The 18,472-nt window shown below is 44.4% G+C and overlaps 1 protein-coding gene across 2 annotated transcripts; it reads right to left on the reverse strand.

Moving 5' to 3' along the window:
- Nucleotides 1–332: 332 nt before the first annotated feature.
- TP53INP1 (tumor protein p53 inducible nuclear protein 1) lies at nt 333–18,446 on the reverse strand. Of its 2 annotated transcripts, XM_020785293.3 has the most exons (4): nt 18,252–18,446; nt 8,840–9,123; nt 6,258–6,642; nt 333–5,167 (listed from the first exon to the last, which is right to left on the reverse strand). In XM_020785293.3, exons 2-4 carry the CDS (start codon nt 8,949–8,951, stop codon nt 4,918–4,920), a joined length of 747 nt encoding a protein of 248 aa, XP_020640952.2. In that variant the 5' UTR covers nt 8,952–9,123; nt 18,252–18,446; the 3' UTR covers nt 333–4,917. The 2 variants fall into 2 exon arrangements, with proteins under 2 accessions (XP_020640952.2, XP_072855242.1); XM_072999141.2 differs by lacking the exon at nt 18,252–18,446 and having other exon boundaries at nt 6,258–6,734; nt 8,840–8,955.
- Nucleotides 18,447–18,472: the final 26 nt, after the last annotated feature.

The raw sequence follows: 18,472 nt of genomic DNA on the forward strand, positions 1-18,472 counted from the left end.
TTGTACTGGCTGCCAGTCTGTTTCTTGACACAGTTCAAGGTCCTGGTTTAACTTCTAAAACATCCGCAGAGGTCCGGAATCTCAACGAAAAGTTTCTCCCAAATGTGACAACACAGATGGCTACGAGAGGGCCAAATCCATAGTGGTGGTGGTAGTAGTGGCTAGACCAGGTAGGGAGGCAGTGGGAAGGGGGAGTGGGTGGAGGCAGAGGCAGGGCCCCCTCTAGGCACAAACAGGAAAAAAATGAAGCCAGGAGCCATCACAAAGCCACCAGTTTTCCAGTTCGTGCCCCTCTCCCTGTAGAATTACTATAATGACCAGATTCTGGAAAGCCTTGTAACAATAGGCCTTTTTATTGAAACTGCTTCTCCAGTTTCAAAAATGCAAATAAAACATAGATACCATTAGTAAATGTCAATTATCTATAAACTAGTATAACTTCACCCATTTTTCTTTCTGGAGTGGCGTTTTTCTGCTTTCTTTTCTCAAAGGACCCTTAAGTGTGCCTCTTGAAAATGCTATACTAGGGAGTAGTGTAAAAAAGTGTAACCCACACCACCTCCTAACGGTATGCTGCAGCATGTCGCTACCTAAACCCAGAGACTGCCGTGGACAATATTGTTGCTCAGCCCCATACAGCAGACAGGCAAGGTCTGAGCGAAATGGCACCTTGGTAGCATCAGCACAAAGCCGTAATGATTGAAAGCTTGTAGGTCTCATGTTTTGTTGGGAAGAGGCAAGACAGATGTCAGGAAGAGGTGCAGACCAGATATGCATACAAGGCCTCCTGCAAGTCTTCCATCATCATTATGGTTATCACTAACATTACAGGTAGCAGAAACTGCTTTGGTTTCCCAAAGGGTTTGGGTTGATGAATCAAAAAGAGCCCAAATAGGAGAAATGGAAATTGAAGTATGAAAAATGGATGGGAAAAGCAAAACAGTTTATTTTCATTGCATACCCAGGAGAATCCAAGGAAAGTTATTAGCGTGCAATCGGCACCTGGATGCAAAACCTACTACCTATAATGGAACTATGATGTAAAGAATGCTATTTGTCTGAAATATGAGCTATGCACTAGGTGGGAAACCTCTGTTCCCTTAGATGTTTGACTCCCCAATTCCCAACATTCCTGACAATGTTGGCCGAGAATAACGGCCAACAACATTAGGAAAGCCAGTTTTCCTATCCATAACGTCAGCAAATGGTATAAAGGAGGAGCTACACTGGTACTAAGCTATGGATCTGATATGCAGTGATCCATTGCATGGAGATTGCACCGAACAGATAATTAACAGGGCATGCATTCCATTTCTTCCTTGCATATAAAGTTGCTGTGGCAGCTACAAGCTAGTCTGAGGTCTTACAATTGCATGGGTCTGGAAATACCAGGGCAACAGACTCTTGAATAAGGACGGCTATAATGAAAAAGAAAAAAGGGTTCTACAAAGAAGCTGCCATTGATAATGCATAGACAGATGTAAAGCGGAAAATGTCCCTTTTTTGTCAGCTTCAAGTTCAAGTTTGCTGTGTACATGTTAATTGGAAAGGCACAAGTTTGTTTACAATACATAATATGAAAAAACAGTTCCAGCAAAATTTTAACATACAGCACAAGGCCCCCACTTTTACAAGTTAATACATTTTCTTTTGGAAAAAAACTATATAAAAATTCGTATCTACCCACAAAACACACATCATTTGAAAAACAACAAATCTAATAGTCCAAGACAGCCAAGCTCATAACTGAGTAACATAAATATGCAGATAATTATGAGTCAGATGCAATGTTGTATATGCAGCCATGCCTCCCACAATAGTTGTATTTGCCAACATTAAAAACAATGAAAAGTTTGTACAATAATCTGCACTGTGTGTATATATAAAAATAATAAGACTAAGATTGGACTGGCAGCCACAATGGGACTTTCTTCCCCCTTTTTCCCCCCAACTGGACCACCCAAAAATTTGTTCCAGAGGGTTTTTCAAACCATCAGCGCCATTGGAGGGGGTATACTCAAGAGGGGGGGTCTACTGGGGTCCGGTGGTCACCCCAGTTTTGCTTCTGCCAGATCATCCACTTTTTTATTCTGCCCCGAAACTTCAAGCACTAGCAAGCTTTCCAGTAAAATTAGAAAGAAATTTGTATCCCTGAATGAGAAGTCCTAAATTTAAGTAGCTACTGAACTAGGAGAGTGGGCACACAAGATAAGTGGTGAAGGAAATGACATCTATTCAGCATTCCTGAAAATAAAAGCCAGATGCTTTAAAGAAACAAAGAAAAAGGCTCAGAATTAGCACAGAGCAATGATAATAATGGCCAAAATCTTGCAGAAGGCAAATGGAATAATTTGCAACACCTTGCTGCTGACAATTACAAGTCCCTGCTTAGATTTTCAGCTGAGTGGCAGTCCAGTTAGTTGGTGTGTGCCCAAAAATCCAAGCAGGAACTTGTTAATTGCCCCCAGAAAGCAGCAAGTTATACCCTTTAGCTTTCCACATTTGTAACTCAGCAATAAGATTTCAGCCAATAGGCTTTAAGTCTTCCAAACTTTAAAGGAGTTGTGTCAAATACTATCTGCTTCCTGAGTTTTAAAGTATGTCTATAGTATTTCTGCCTAGGAAACTGAGAGAAAATCAGCTAGGGTGCTTATTGAAATAAGAGTGGGGGAAAACATGTTTCTGTGTGTAATAAAAAGAAATTCTGTACCATTTCGTGAATTCCAGGCTAGCCAAGTACAAAATGCTAGCAGAGAAATGACTCTGAAGAAGTACAAAACTGAAGCTGAGTAGCAGATCGAAGTAACTCCAGAAACACAAAGGCTGCTAACAAAGCATTAAAAAGCAGACTGTTACTGTTGCTTAGGATTTCAAGTTGCTCTAAGTTCTTGGGATTCTACTTGCTTAGACAACAAGGTGTGAGTCACGTATCAAAGCATATGCTGTTTTCTGTTTTCTTATTTGTTTTTAGAATACCCATTTTAAAAAAAGTACACCCACATATGAGGAAAGTTACTATAAGCCCCAGAAAACCCCAGCTCACATGGCCAGTGGCAGTGCAGGTTGGGATTTTCTAGGAATCATAGAAGCTGCTAGTAATTAAAATGAAGCAGAAAGAGGAGGGAGATATGATGACTAGTTAGATGGTCACTCAATCAAATTGTCCACAAAATAACAAACAGGACAATTTTAGGCCTCAACAGAGCCTATCCAAACAAACGTCTTTCCCCTTCATGGAGATGTTTTAGTGAGGTGTTTTGAAATAACTGTCAATTTCAATTCACGTTCGTATCAAATATTATTGCTCTCATTATATTGGTGCCAATTAAACATGAATTCTGAGATGGCACATCATGCTTATAAGTCACTTCAGGGTTGTGGCCGTAGGGTTTAAGGTCCAGGGCACATAAAACATGCAGCTAGCAAACAGAACTGAAGGAAAGTGAGAAACACTTTGTGCCTTACGTTCAGAAATGTAGGGAGAGAAAGCGAGAGAATGGCTTAAATCCAGTGGCCTAGTTGCAACTAGAGTAGGTCCATTAATTCAGTGGAATCTGGTGAGACACCCATGTAAGTTCCATTGATTCAATGGGCCTACTTTAGCTGCAACTTGACCACTGGGTTTCAGACTTTGTGTAATTATTCCAACCCTGTAGGAGTCCAGAGTTTACTCACTCCAGCACACAGATGTAACAACAGCAAGACCTGTTTTCAATATATTACTAGAACCTTTGTATGAGTGTGAGCACCTTGTGGCCCTTCAGATACTTTTGGACTCCCAACTCCCATCAGTCCCAGCTACCATAAATGGTAGTGAAGGATATTGGGAGTCGTAATCCAAAACCATCCACAGGTTTGTCTGCCTCAGCTTTAAACAACTGTCACGAACAGAGATGCTGTGCAAAGCATTTTAAAGAAAGGCCCATCTGAGGCATGTTTTTCCACTTTTAATTCAGAAAGGCCAGGCAGTGAGAGAGAGACTCTTGCCACTGTTGTTCAGGTCCAATACGCACAACATACCACACAAGCTTTTCATGGTCTTGTGCTCTCCAGATGTGTTGGGCCACAACTTCCATCACTGGCCCTTCTGCTTGAGGATGGTGGGAGTTACATTTCATGACAACTGCAAGGCTGGCAGAGGTTACATTACACTAGTCTTCCTTCACAGGGCCACTTCACACTTTCTCTGAGGTATCTCCTTTGTCTAGGAAATTGGGTAAGCAGATGAGACACAAGGTAACCCCACCAGCACCATTACATACAGAATTCACTCCTTACTGGGAGCTCCATGCAATCCAGTTTATCACATTTTAATGGCTATGTTAGAATGTTAAAAGGTGACTTAACGGTATGGACAAATCATTGCAAGTGTACGGCTGACCCTGAGAAATTCTGCAACTGTATTTGGACTACAGTATGAATGAAAATGGCCTGCTTTGTCTTGGCTAAAATACAGATATAAAAACAAACCCATCCACACATCAGAAAGTTTCTAAAATCACATTCAACAAATCTCCCCCCCCCCACTTTGCCCCAATCACACCAACGTGACTATACTGATAGGTTTCTGAACCACAAATAAAATATTACAAAGGCATTCTGTGATATACCATTAACGTCAGTGTGGCTTACAACCTAACTGTAACACTCAAGTGATTGTGTAGAAACAACAGTGGCCAGCTTGCAATGGGAAAGAAAAATGCCTTCATTATCTACACCAGAGATTGGAAGTGTTACTATTTTCTCAACTACAGTTCCCACAGTCCTCGGCCAGGATGGCCTCTGGGAATTGTAGTCCAAGAAGGCAACATTTCGGAGCTCTGATCTACACACACGCAAAACACAGAACAAAACCAGGAGCGACATTAAACCAGTATGTTTTTTTTTGGGGGGGGAACAAATATATCGCAAACACCCTCAGTAATTAAATTGACGCTGGCAAGGCTGGTGAACAAAATATCCGTTGTTTTTGAGTTGCCGGGAGTAGCAATCCCTGGTAAGGTTTTGGCGGCGAAGGCAGTTTCTGTTCAGGTACTGTCTTTCCTGGTTTTCTTTTGTCCACTGGGAAGGCCGAAAGCTCTTGGTCTGTTCAAGAAAGGCCGAATGAGAAGTGAGAGCAGCAATGTAGCATCGAATAGGCTGACCCACGTCACTCTGAACTTCTGATCTGAAATTCAAAGCAGAGGAATCAAGGTAATATGTTGCACAGCCGTGACCTGGCTGCACAGAAGAATCCTCAGAGAAGTGAGAAGCATCTAAGCTGGCAACCTCAAAAAACAGATATTTTTGGAAGCAGATGACACACAAACCCAGGGGTGGCACAGAGGCAGTTCCTCTTAGGTAAGGGCAAGCCCAAAACCTTTTGTGGCAAAAGGGCGCCACGGCCACATTGTATAAATAGAAGCCACCCATCACTTGGCAGCAGAGTCTTCCTGAAATGCTTCTTTACTGCATGTGAGGCTAACTTAAGAGGCACAGGGCTGCTCCCCATAGTGCACAGAGCACTATGGATCATGACAGAGTCTTTCCCTGCTTTCTTGTACCACACCTCTGCTTTAGCCCATTCTGAGGGAATGTGTATATCCATGACAAGTTAAGCTAAGCCGGGCTGGCAATAGGGGTTAGCAAATTGGGCATTAGCCAAGACCAATATCCCAAGAGAGAGACCCAATCTACTTGCTCCTGATTACTTACTACTATTGTGGTGCCCAGGCAAACAGTGACAGGAGGAAGGAGTAACTCCATCTTCCTCATACCTTGGAAGTTATCTTTTGGTTTTCATCTTCCAGAATCCCCAAGTGTGGCCATGCTGACTTGCGAGTTTCTGGGAGTTGTAGTCCAAAAAGGTGGTTGGCTTAGAAATTCTTGGACTTAATTTTTTAAAAAAGTAATTTCCCAAAGCTCTGTTCTCAGCCAGCTCTCATCCTCTTGAATGTCTGGGCCTCGAGGAAAAGGGTATGTGAAAGGCAGAGCCTGGCATGATTCCCTATCTGGACTAGCAATTCCCAGAATCCTCCAGCCAGTAGGGACACTGTAATCCAAAAACGGAATGCTCCCATGATTTGGTAATGAGGAGATAGTAAACCAACAGGGATGGGACACTAAAGTTATGCTCTCTATGATGAGCCCCCTCCAGAGGAAAAATTGGTACTGTTTTTTTTCTAGTATAAATGCATCCCACCACCATCATATGTAGCTAACTGGTTAGTTACCAGTTAGCTACATATCTCCACTGGTTCAAGGAGCAAAGAACATACCTAGGACCACTAGCATCCTGAGGTTCTTCTTCTTCTTCTTCCTCATCACAATTGGTCTTGTTGAGGCTGTGGCAGGTATTGTGGACTGCATACACCGACATGCTGGGATGTTCAATCAGAAGGTTCTCCAAAGGACTGGTTTCCACTTTGAGAGTAGCCACACCACCAGCTGTGAAACATGGAGGTGGAGTAATAAACCAGCTTTCTTCCATGGGGCACGAATCAAACTGGATGAAGCAAGAGTCGCTGGTATCAGCCAAACATTCCAAGGATGTAGACAGACAAGAGAAGACAGGTGGATGGTCCACAGGTGATGCTTCATGGAGGTCATTATTTTCTTCCTCCTCTTCCTCCTCTTCAATCATCGAGAGGTTAGTACACGTGTCTATTGGGAGTTACAACAGCCATTGAGATGAGGGGAAAGGTTGATTGAAGTAGCCAGAGATTCAGATGGTTTACAGGAAGAAAGTATCCCCACTATGAACAGATTTAGATCACTACGTGTACAGGATGAACTGCGAAACAGGTAGAATTTTTTTAAACCCACAAAGGTATTAAACAAGCCCAATCCAGTTACCTATATTTGGGCTTACGCTTCTGTTTGTGTGGATCTTTTCTAAATACTTTCTTTGAGAGAGGGTTGGAAAGTGGGGAAAAGACAGGGGAGTTTCTGATGGTGGGATCCCTGGAATGCTTTCCTCAGTACATTCATGTTGCCTTGATATTATAATCTTTTAATACCAGGGTTAGATATTTCTCTACTCCCAAATATTAATGCAAATATTGATGAAAATGCAATTGGTCAGTTTTTAAATACTGAGATTATGCTAACTGATTACCTCTAACTGGGGAAAAAGTACTGTAATTTTATAATAGGCATTTACATTTTCGGTTTTTGATATTTGTATATTTTAATTACTGTAAACTATCTTGAGTCTTTTTTAGTGCTCTAATCCAGTGGTTCTTAACGTGGGCAATAATGCCCCCCAGGGGGCGATTTCATTTTTCAGGGGGGCGGTAGAACGAAAAGGGGCGGTGTGGGGGCGAAAAAACAGAAGGGGGCGGTAGGGGGGCGTTGGAGCGAGCCAAACGCAGTGCTGGCAGTAGATCCGGTGCTGCTGCTGCCGCCAGATGATCCAGCTCTTTCTACCTGCCACATCTCGCCTTTCTCCTTTAGGGGAGCACTGAGTGTGGATCAGGTGGAAGGAAAGGGTCTCTTGGGTCCTCATCCTCGCCCCGTGAAGCTCTGCCTCACACCCGGGTGGGGAGGGAGACAAGGTAGGTAGGTAGGTAGGTAGGTAGGTAGGTAGGTAGGTAGGTAGGTAGGTAGGTAGGTAGGTAGGTAGGTAGGTAGGTAGGTAGGTAGGTAGGTAGGTAGGTAGGTAGGTAGGTAGGTAGGTAAGAAAGATATCACCTCAGGGAGGGGGCGATGATAACTTCCTCAATGGCTCAAGGGGGTGTTTCTTTCAAAAAGGTTAAGAACCACGTCTAATCATCATAATCAAAATTATCACCATAGTATGGAAAAAATACTTGTTTTGCACAATTCTCAGAATCCCCCAATGTGCCTGGGGAAACTCTGGCAACTGTAACTCACAAGAACAGAAGTTCCCAACCTTGAGTAAACCAGGTGTTCTTAGACTGCAACTCCCAGAAACTCCAGGCAGCAAAGCTGGTGGTGGAGGCTTCTGGGAATTGCGGTCCAAGAACACCTGGGTTATCCAAGGTTGGGAGCCACCACATAAGAGAGTTCTATAAGCTATGATAAATAACCATGACAATGACTAAGAGAACAGCTGTGGGGCATCAGATCATGTATAGCCTTCCCTCTGCTGTACAATCAGAATTTAAAACCAAATCAATACATGGACCAAGAGGACGTGTATAATATACAGTGGAACCTCTACTTAAGAACTTAATCCGTTTTGGAATGGTGTTCTTAAGTTGAAACGTTCTTAAGTTGAAGCAAAATTTCCCATAGGAATGGACTGAAACCAATTAATCCGTTCTGGCTGTTTTTTTGTTATGTAGAGGTGCGTTCGTACATTGAAGCATTAGTTCCCATAGGAACTAATGCAAAGCTGGTTAATACGTACTCTACCACTAGGGGGAGAATTTTTTTTAACCTAAGATGACCTAAGGTTTAAAAAAAGAGCAGGAAAGGTTTTTTTTCCTGTTCTTATCTTGGATTTCTGTTCTCAAGTAGAAGCAAAATTTAGCAAATGGAGCTGTTCTTAAGTTGGATTGTTCTTAAGTAGGGACGTTCTTAAGTAGAGACCCCACTGTAATCACTGAACAAAATTGTGAAAGGGAAGAAAAAAGAGATCAGCCATTCATGGATGAGAGGGGTTACTAAACTTGTAAGGAAGTACAGAAGCCAACTTAATGAAACCGGGGTGGGGGGTGGGGAGAAGTATGGTTAAAGAACATGCTTTTGACTTTGGGCAAGACTTTTTTGTGTTACACTCCTTTCTTATATATGCTTGTATTTAGCCAGAAACATTCCATACCCAAAAGAAGAGAACTCAGTACAAACTCTTCTTGCTTCCTGCAGTGTATTATCTGTTTAACAGGTCTCTTACCTATAAAGTCCACCAGAATCCACTCTTCTTCCTCTTTCTCACTGAACTCTGGCTCTTGACTGGGCAAATGATTGATTTCTCTCACAAACATGTTGTTCAACCGCTGGAACATTACTAAGGCAATCACAAGGCTTCGGCTAGTACTCCTTCGTATCCAAGAGTTAAGGTACAGCTTCACAGTGTGCTAGCCAAGGACACAGGTAGAAGATTAAAGTGCATGAAAACTTATCAGCTCAGGCACAGACCGCAGGGAGGCATGGCTTGTAAACAAATGCTACAAAATCCTGCCAAAAAAGAAAGAAAAGGGATTTGTAATGCTTTTATACTGGGTTTCCCAAATCAGATGAGATACAATGTATTTACTATGCAGTGATGGTATTCTTATTTACTGAAACTTTATTGACACAGAGTTTGTTTACCTCACATTTGCACATGAATAGGATATGCTAGTGAAATAATGTGTGAGGGTTGTAGGTATTTCTGGGGAAGTCACTTTGAAGCTCTGAAAGATATCACAGGGTCATTTCCAAGCTGATGAAGAGTCACATATGGCCTCAAAAGCTACATGGATAAAGCCCAAGAAAGTGGAAACATTTAATTAAAGGAGTCACAATTTCTCCAGACAGCCCAAATCTGAAAACACCACTAGTTGCCTAGAAATAAAATGTACATTTCCTAGAAACGTCAAAAGAACCCACTCCTCTTATTTCCCCCCTCCGGGCTTGGAAGCAGTTTTTAAAACCCTAATTCCCAGAATCCCCCAGGCAACAGCTACACTGGCTGGGAGGACTGTGGGGATTTACAACCCAACAGGTATCCTTTGCAATGTCTGATTATTCCTTTAAATCAGGAATGAGGAATGGGCAGCCCTTCAAAAACTATGGAACTGCCTCTTCCATAATCTCTAGCCAACACAGACTATTGCTCTGGTAAGTGGGAACTCCATCTCAGCCATATCTGGAAGATCATACCTTCCCAGCCCTGCTTTAAACATTCTTGGGCAGCCCTTCTGAGGGGGGCCCTGGTACCTTTGAAGGGGGAGAGATTTTTTAAAAAATCAATTTGTTTTGCTATTCATCTGTTTGTCTTCTATCCTTGTTTGCATGGCGGCCCTGGAACCTAAAAAAAGTTTGTAAAATGGCTGTGGCCAACAAAAGGTTGAATGGCTGTTCTAGATTAAAGTTCTGTTTTCCTCTCCCTAAGCATAAATTACCAGTTTTATACTACACTTGTTGAACATACATTTGCAGACAATATCATTGTTTCCAGTAGGGGGCTCAAGAGTGCAGGCTTTATTTTCATCCATAAGGACAGCTGTCAGCCACCAGATTTCAATTGAGCAGATATGCTGCTTTAGGAGAGTTTGACAAACTTTTGGGAGTAGCTTGAATATTGATGCTATTTGAGTTGAGGTGTGAGGAGTTATCTATTTAACAATACAGAACAGGTGGATATACAAAAGAGGGTGGATTTGGTGAGAAAAATTCTTAAACTGGGCTTCCTAGTCACATTATGAACACAACACAAGCTCAACTTTGCTACAGCATAATTCAGAGATTAAAAAAAGATATTAAGGACCCTATTGTGCCTCACAGGATGATGCAATAAACAGCATACTAAGGAAACAACGGGTGACATCCTCTTAAATAGCTATGTGGGCATAACTCAGTGTTAACCCTTGTGGTACCTACAATTGCGCCAAAGTGGAAAAGCACTATTTGGGAAGCACTTGCACCAGCATACTCAATTCAGTAGTATCAATGTTGAAAACATAGATCCACAGCACAGTCAACATGCCCAGTCTTTTTGCCAAGGTGGAACACCTGGCATATTTACAAATGTGCATGGCACACCTTGATGGATACTGGTCAGTAGATATAATTGTGGCCCCCCACCCCCACCCCATTTACCAAACAAAGGTTGGTACAACAAAAATGACCACAGGCTTGGAAAAGTTATACAGTTTGAAACTTTAATTTTGGGGGAAAAGGGAAAGTAAGGAGTATCATGATAGACAGGCATACAGAGTATGCAACGTCTGAAAAAAAAAAGATTCCCACTCTGTAATATTCAAACTCAAGGCCATCGAAGAACTTGAACAGCAGACATTCAAGATAGTCAAGGGGAAATACAGATCCCCACAGTGCACAGTTAAAACTACAGAATGTAGTGACAGCCTGCCACCAGTCTGAACAGTTTTAAAAGGGGATTAGGCAAATTAATGAAAGGGAAATTTATCTAAGGCTACTAGACATTGTGGCCATAAATCACCTCTAGCATCAGAAAAACACAAGCAAGAAGCTACTATTGTCCACCTGACGTCCTCCTTTAGAATTTCCCATAGACCACAGCATGAAAGCCTTGTATGTTTTTTTTTTTTTTGGACTTCCACTTAATCTTTTAGGAAGATTCTAGAAATTTCTATCAAAAAAGAGAACTTTTCTAATCTTCCACAGGCATCCAGTTGGTCATCGTGAGGAAGGCAAGATGAATCAGAAAGGCCTTTTATGGGCTGACCCAACAGGACTCTTCTTATATTCTCACAGTCTTTCCTGACCCACTGCAAATGTCTCTCCCAACTAAGTCGCTCTTAAAGACTGTCTGGTAATTGAAATTGTACTCAGTGAAGCATCCCAATCACTACCTCAGACAGAGACCAACTGCTCAGGCCTTGCACCCGTCAGATCACCTGGTCCCAGTTGTATGGTTCATGCAGATCCAACCAGCAGCCCTCCTAACAGGTAAGTGCTCACAATGGTCAATTAATTTATTTTCTGTGGCCTATTCATTTGAGAAATGCTATTCCACATCCTTCGCTGCACATCTCTTGTTCAACAAAGCATTGAAACCCTCAACTGTAGGCAACCTGAACAATGAATGTTCAAGGCAGGCTTCCCTGGAGAACAGTGATTCCCACCCTCCCCATAATCTTTATGCACTGATTGGAGAGCTGCAAACCACCCTATTCTTTCCCAATCAAGCACCATCCTGTACACACCACTATCTGACTCACTGGGTTGCCATTCAGTGCTGTGGGCTTCTCTCAATTATTTGCTCTTTTGGAATTCCTTCCTAAAAATTCAACTGAGAGACCAGAAGGAGCAAGGGAGAGAATCAAATCGCCACCATTTTTAAAGGTTTTTTTCAGGTCTTGAAAAATTGAATTTTTATAGATAGTGTTTCTCGGAAGTTCTAAGATAACATGACCGTTGATTATGGGGTCTGAAGGATTCTGGAATCTGTAAGTCAAAAAAGAGAGAATAACTTTCTAATCTAACTTATGGACAATAATCTGCTTGGAAAGCTCCCATACTATGTTGAAAGAGTATCCAATACCTTTCTTCTCACAACTGTTTTAATCTTCTTGTCTCACCCAACCATAAAAGGTTGGAGTAATCAACATGATGGGGGGGGGTGATAGGAGTTTCAATTTACATCATCCAGAGAGTTTGTGTCATTTAACTTTATAGGTAACTCTTTTCTCAAGCTTCAGGACAGATGGCAATAGGTCAGAACACATTCCCGGCTCCACTGACTCATGAAACTCTTGAGCCAATCACTCTCATTCACCATTGCCTACCCCTCTGGCAATTGTTTTGACAATAGAGGACCTTCTTAAATTTCCTTGAAGGCAAGATGTAAAAGTAATCTCTCTCTCTCTCATACACACATACATTTTCATTTAGACAGAAAGGAAAATCCCTTTCTAGTTTTTAACTCTGGAAACAATGTAAAAAGTAGCCTTTAAAAACATCATACTGTCAAATGATGTCAATTTTAATGTTTGATTATTAGGTTTTCTGTAGGTTACCATACTTCTATTGGTTATAGCGCCATAATGGGACTGAAGTAAGTAGAGGTTGTGGGGTTTTGCTTAGTTTCTTCTTTGTACACTACTCAGAGTAGTACTGTGAATCCACTTCTCTGGCATTTCATAAATTAAACAAATACATGTTTAACTCTGGAAAAGATATTAAGAGTATTTTACAGACTTTATCTTGGTGAAATCCTTACAACAGGGTTGGGCACTTTAGTGCATATGGAAGCCACTTTTCTACCTAGGAACTTCTAGAGCTCCAAATGGTAAAGAATAAAAAAATGAAATTGGAAGTTCAAAGCTTTAGAAAAATAAGCATATTGTGGTATTAAATGCTGGAGGCTCTTATCACCTATTTAAAAAAATAGTTTTCATTTCAGGTCAATAGTTTTCATTTCAGGTCAATGAAATAGTTTTCATTTCAGGTCATTGCAGATGATGGAACGTAGCTCAGGAAGAGTTCATTTAAAGAGTTCTAGTGAGTTCATGGCAGAGGCTGGATTCAAACTAGGGCCTTCCCACTTCTCTGTGCAGTTTTTTAAGTCTTTAGGCCAGTCTTCTCCAGCTTGGCACCGTCCACATGTGTCACTCTATGATTCTCATAGACTGGTAGGAGTCACAGGTTGACACATCTGGAGGATGCCATGCCAGCTCTGCAAACAAACAAAACTGCCACACATTGCAGGGAAGGAAGAAAATGTTCTCGCCAGTTCCATAGTTAGATGTACGTACTGTTTTCTACCACTTGTGGTTGTTAAGTTCCACCAAATCATTTCCAACTGAGGCGACCCTATAAATTAGTGACCGCCAAAAGGTGGCATTATCGAACTCAAAGGTACAGCTTCATGGTCAATCCCTCCTTATTAAGTCCTCTGCTTCTCCTGTTGCCTTCAATTTCTCCCAGAATCGTTGCCTTTTCCAGAAAGTCTTGCCATGACATCTCTGATGTACGCTAGCCTCAGTTTAGTCATTTTCCCTTCTAAAGAGACTTTAGGTTTCATCTGACCCACTTGTCTGTTTTTCTGTCAGTACATGGTACCTGTAAAGTTCTCCTTCAACACATTTCACATGAATCATTTTTTTCTGTCAGCTTCCTTCATGGTCCTGCTCTGCTTGCAGGCATTTTCAGAAACCTTAGAGAAGTGCTCCAATATGTAACTTCCCACATCCCATCCTGGAGTTTGAAGGAGTGCCATCTAGTCTAACACAGCAGGAGTCTTACCACCTCATTCTGCTTCATGCACAGATCATGTTTAAACAGGATCAGCGGTGCTTTAAAAAGTTTGAGAATAGTTGCTATTAGAAGATATAAGAAGTGTGAGAGCTGCTGTTATAGATAAAAAAAAATCTGAACCAGCACTCCGGGTTTATAATCAGCCCTAGAAACACCTAACTATATCTGAAAACCAAATATTAGGGTGTGGCGATCCCCTCTGAAGCCCCAATCCCCAGGTCTTCATGAGATTCTCGCCCTTCTTCTTTCTTCACTGCCACCAGGTATTGCTGCTTCAATACCATTCAATCAAGGAGACATGTGTGCTTTTGAAATTTAAATGATTTATTATATCAGGGAAGTTGACATATGATTAATATTCAATAAGCAAACCACAGGTTGCTAATCACTTGTATTTGAATCAGTTCTACTTTAACTTTGAACTTCTACTAACACTCTGTTCCATTCAGAGTTCTTACAGATCTCTAACTCACTCCAAGTTCACTTTTAAGTTACACACTGTCTCTCACTCACAGAATCTCTCTTCATGCTCCATACACCAGCCATTATAATCAGCCCCCTCCCCCCCTTGGCTCCACCTTCTGTCCTCTCATTGGCTCCTACTTCACTGTTCAGCTGTGACGGACAGGTGAGGGCAGGGCTGTTCGCTACATAGGGTTTTTCTCCACCTCAATCTCCTGTATTCTCCAGAATTATATCAAAAAGTCAGTGTGGTGTAATGGATTGAGACACTGAAAATTAAAGCTTTAGTCTCCACTGTGCCATGAAACCTGGTGAAGAGAGCTAGGCTCAGTCGCTCCTTCAGCTTGACCTCTCTTACAGACATCTTGTGGGAGAGAGGGAAAGAGCCCATGTACATTGTCTAGAACTCACTAGAGAAAACGAAGGATGTAAACACAATAAAATAAATAAATAAAGCCGCACAAAGACTACTGAATTGGTCTGAGGTTGCACCAGACTGAGTGAGTCAGACTTACAGAAAACAATGTGAAATGTTCTTGCAAAGGAAAACAAAGGACACCAGGGCAGTTGCCCAATGGAGTTGTGTCAAAATAAATACTTGGCCAACATGAAGAAAAAGTATTCTCTTCCTTCTCAAAGGTAGTTACACAATTGCACAAAATAACACACCACTGCAGGTCCTACACCATCTCACTGGCTGAGCCAATGCTCCCTGCTTTGCAGGAGTGGCAATAGAATGTTTGGTTATCAGAACCTTTCCCAACTTGGTACTCTTCCAGATGGAATAGAACTGCCATCATCCTCAACCAGCACAGCCGTTGACCACCCTAGCTGGGGAATGAGGGACTTTTCATTCCAACATATACATCATAGGCATCCTTCAGTCTCGAGAGACTATGGTAACATGTTCTGAATCGAGGAGTGTCCTCTCCGGAGCATGAAGCCCGGGTAAGGTAATATGGAGGATAGGCTGTTACCCAAGCAGCAGATCCCCCCTCTCCACATTGCTGAAATGGTCCAATGGAAAGGCAAGAGCCAATACAACATATAGAGGTCACCTAATTATTGTAGATCATTGGATCACAGGTTTAGGCATCTGGCTGCAGAGCCAGAAGTTGGAAGTTCAACCGCCCATTGTGTCTTCTTGGCAGGGGCTGGATGATGATTCATATGGCCTTTTCCAGCTCTGCAGTTCTAAGATTATTATTATATCACAATCATCATAATCAGGTGCCATCAACTCAGTTTTGACTCATGGTGACTCTTTTCAGCGTTTTCCAGCTAGAGAATACGCAACCGTAGTTTACCCTTCCTTCCTTTCTGGGGGCACCCTTGGACTGGGCAGCTTGCCCAAGGCCACCTGGGCTGGCTTTCCCCCAGGAGGCACAGGGGGGAATCAAACTGCCAACCTCTGGCTCCACAGCAAGATACCTAAACCACTGAACTATCTAGCCAGCTACTGTAGATTATCTAATTAGGGCCTAGATCTAGACGCTATTTTCAACTAGAGGCGCCCCACTGAATCGGTCCCTAAGTCAAAGTGGAAGTCAAAAGTTGTTAAAATTTCATTAGTGCAATCAATGGGCCTTTTCTAGTTAGGATTAGCAACTGGATTCCGGACTATTTTATTAGACCATCATGCCTTGTGAAAGAATGATTAGTATTAGATTGAGGCCACAAAATCCAAGTTGGAATCCCCACTTAGACAGACATGGACCTTGCTCAGGGCCTGGCCTACCTCACCAGGATGTAACATGCCCTGGAAACAAGCTTGAGCTCCCTGGAGAGAAGGTGGAAAATAAATATAGCAATCCTACAGGGGTGGCTCATGGATGTGGCAGGACACTCCCCAGATTTGGAGGATTCCTGAGCTGCCTCGGGTAATAAATATAAATATACACTCTTCCCCCCCACACACACACACTCTCTCCTCGCTTTCTCTGGGTGTGACCCCTGGGTGCGATGACCGGACTTGCCCCCGCCGGGGGGAAAACCCAACAAAGCTCAGAAGGAAGAAAAGAAGAGGCTGAGCGTGAGTCACCCGCCGGCCGCTTCGGGTTTGTTTTGATCGCCGGCTGAGCCTTCCCTGGGCGGCGCCTCCGAAGAGGTCTCTTGGCCCGCCACACCTGGATGCCGCTCAGGGGAAAGGGGCCAAGATCCGCCCGAGAAGTGGGGGGGGGGGGAAGAGGCGGCCGCGAAAAAGCTGGAAGCCGAAAAAGCGGTTTCTCTCCCCCCCCCCCCCGGCTTGTCAACAAAACCGGGTCTGCTGCAGCCGCCGCCGCCGCCACCCGAGCCTTCTCCGGCCCCCCTTGGGCGGACCAAACTCTCCGGCTCCTCCCTTGTCGGACCTCCTTCCCCAGGGGGGCGGGCGGGAAGCAGCACCAGCAGCAGCAGCAGAGAGAGAGAGGCAGACAATGGGAGGGGGGCGTCAAGTTGGGAGCGTCACTACAGCAGCCGCCGCCGCTTGCGAAGGGACCCAACCGCATCGGCAAGCCGAGAGAGAGCTCTTTGGCTCGGCCCCGCCGATCGGAGCCAGGGTCAGGCCCCGCCGGCCGCAGTTCTGCCCGCTTTGTCCACCGCCCGCCTGGCCGGAGGACCCCGATCGACAGCAGAAGAAGCCGCCCTGGGGCCGATCTCTCCCCACCCCGCAGGAGCTTTTTCTGCGGACGGATGAGGCGCGCCCGTCGGATCTCACGCGGTCCCTCCTCTCCTGTTACATAAAAAGTTTGTTCCCACCGGCTCTCCACGAGCGCCTGGGGTTTCCAGAGAAAAATCCTTGAGCCCAAACGCCGCTTCGGTTGGTGCTTTCGTTGAGACACCGGGTGACGAAGCCGCTTAATCCGATTCGGGCAGTTATAAAATGCAAGGCTGTAACCCTAATGCATGTTTCCCCTGGGAGTAAAGCCCTCCTGCGATCCCCCCCCCCCGACTTCAAATGCGAAGGTTCAAAGCACGCTCCTTTGAAATCGTTCCGTCTTTGGTTGTAAGTTTTAAAAAAAACCAAACCTAAACGCGTTTAAACTCCATTTTAGATTTAACGGGGTTTGGGTCAAAGCAGGTCAACGGGATTAAACACAGCGCGGCCAGAAAGGAAATCTACCCCCTCCCCCCCCCGGCCAGATTTTCTGTTTTAAGAGTCCCATTGCAGTCAGGGGGGCTACTCGGGAGTAGGTAAATACAGAGCTGCCCTTCTAACCGTTTTCTTTGCCGCCGCCTCAGATGTGACGCTCAATTAAGACTGATCAGGAAGTCAGGCTCACTGAAGTTCGAGCGCCGTGGCGCTGACTCCCGGGCAAACGATGCTTGAGGAAACAAAACTACTACGCCACAAGTGGTTTGTGCAGCGCGGTCGGGAGGCGCATTCCATAGGCGGACAAAGCTGCCCGCCCCATCATCTCCCCAGCACATTTCGGAAACAAACGGAAAGGCTCTGAGATGCATGACCCTTTTTTTTTTCTGCCAGAATTAGCGGTCCCGACGTGAGAAACTGCCGTGGTCCCCATAACTGTGGGGAGGAACGAGGCGACTTCCCCCCCCCATTTTTTTATTAGCGCTGCCCCGACCGAGGAATAAAGGGCCCCCGTGGGTGACCGATCCCCGTCCGGCGCCCTGCCTGCCGCTGGGCTGGAGATCACAGTGATAAAAATACCGACTAAGTTTAGAAACGGTGGCGACGGGAATCCCCGTCCCGTCCCATCGACTTCTTCAAATAACCGCCCGCCGAAAAGTGGTCAAGACGAGCGAGATCCCCCGCCGGGGGCGCATCCAAGCCGAACGCGCCCGCGAGGCGATCTGCGCGCAAATAACGCGGAGCGGAGTTAAGAGGCAAATAAAATACAGAGCGATTCACCGGGGCAACCGACCCCAGCCTGGCACAAGCGGCGCCGCCTCGCACTCACCGTCGTCTGCAAACACAAACACACCCCGGACGGCAGCGATTGAGGTAGATGGGGGCGAGGGGAGCCCTGCCCGCCGCGGTGCCCTCCGTTTCCTCCGGGCTTCCAAAAGCCCCGGTTGCCTCGGCCTGTCTCAGCTCCCCGCCGAGTTCTTTTGTTGTTATAGAATCCGGCAAACAGCTGATCGGCAGGGACCGCCCCCTGGCCCCGCCCCCTGCTCGCGC

This window comes from Pogona vitticeps, chromosome 4, assembly GCF_051106095.1.
Source record: "Pogona vitticeps strain Pit_001003342236 chromosome 4, PviZW2.1, whole genome shotgun sequence".
NCBI classification, from domain to species: Eukaryota; Metazoa; Chordata; class Lepidosauria; order Squamata; family Agamidae; genus Pogona; species Pogona vitticeps.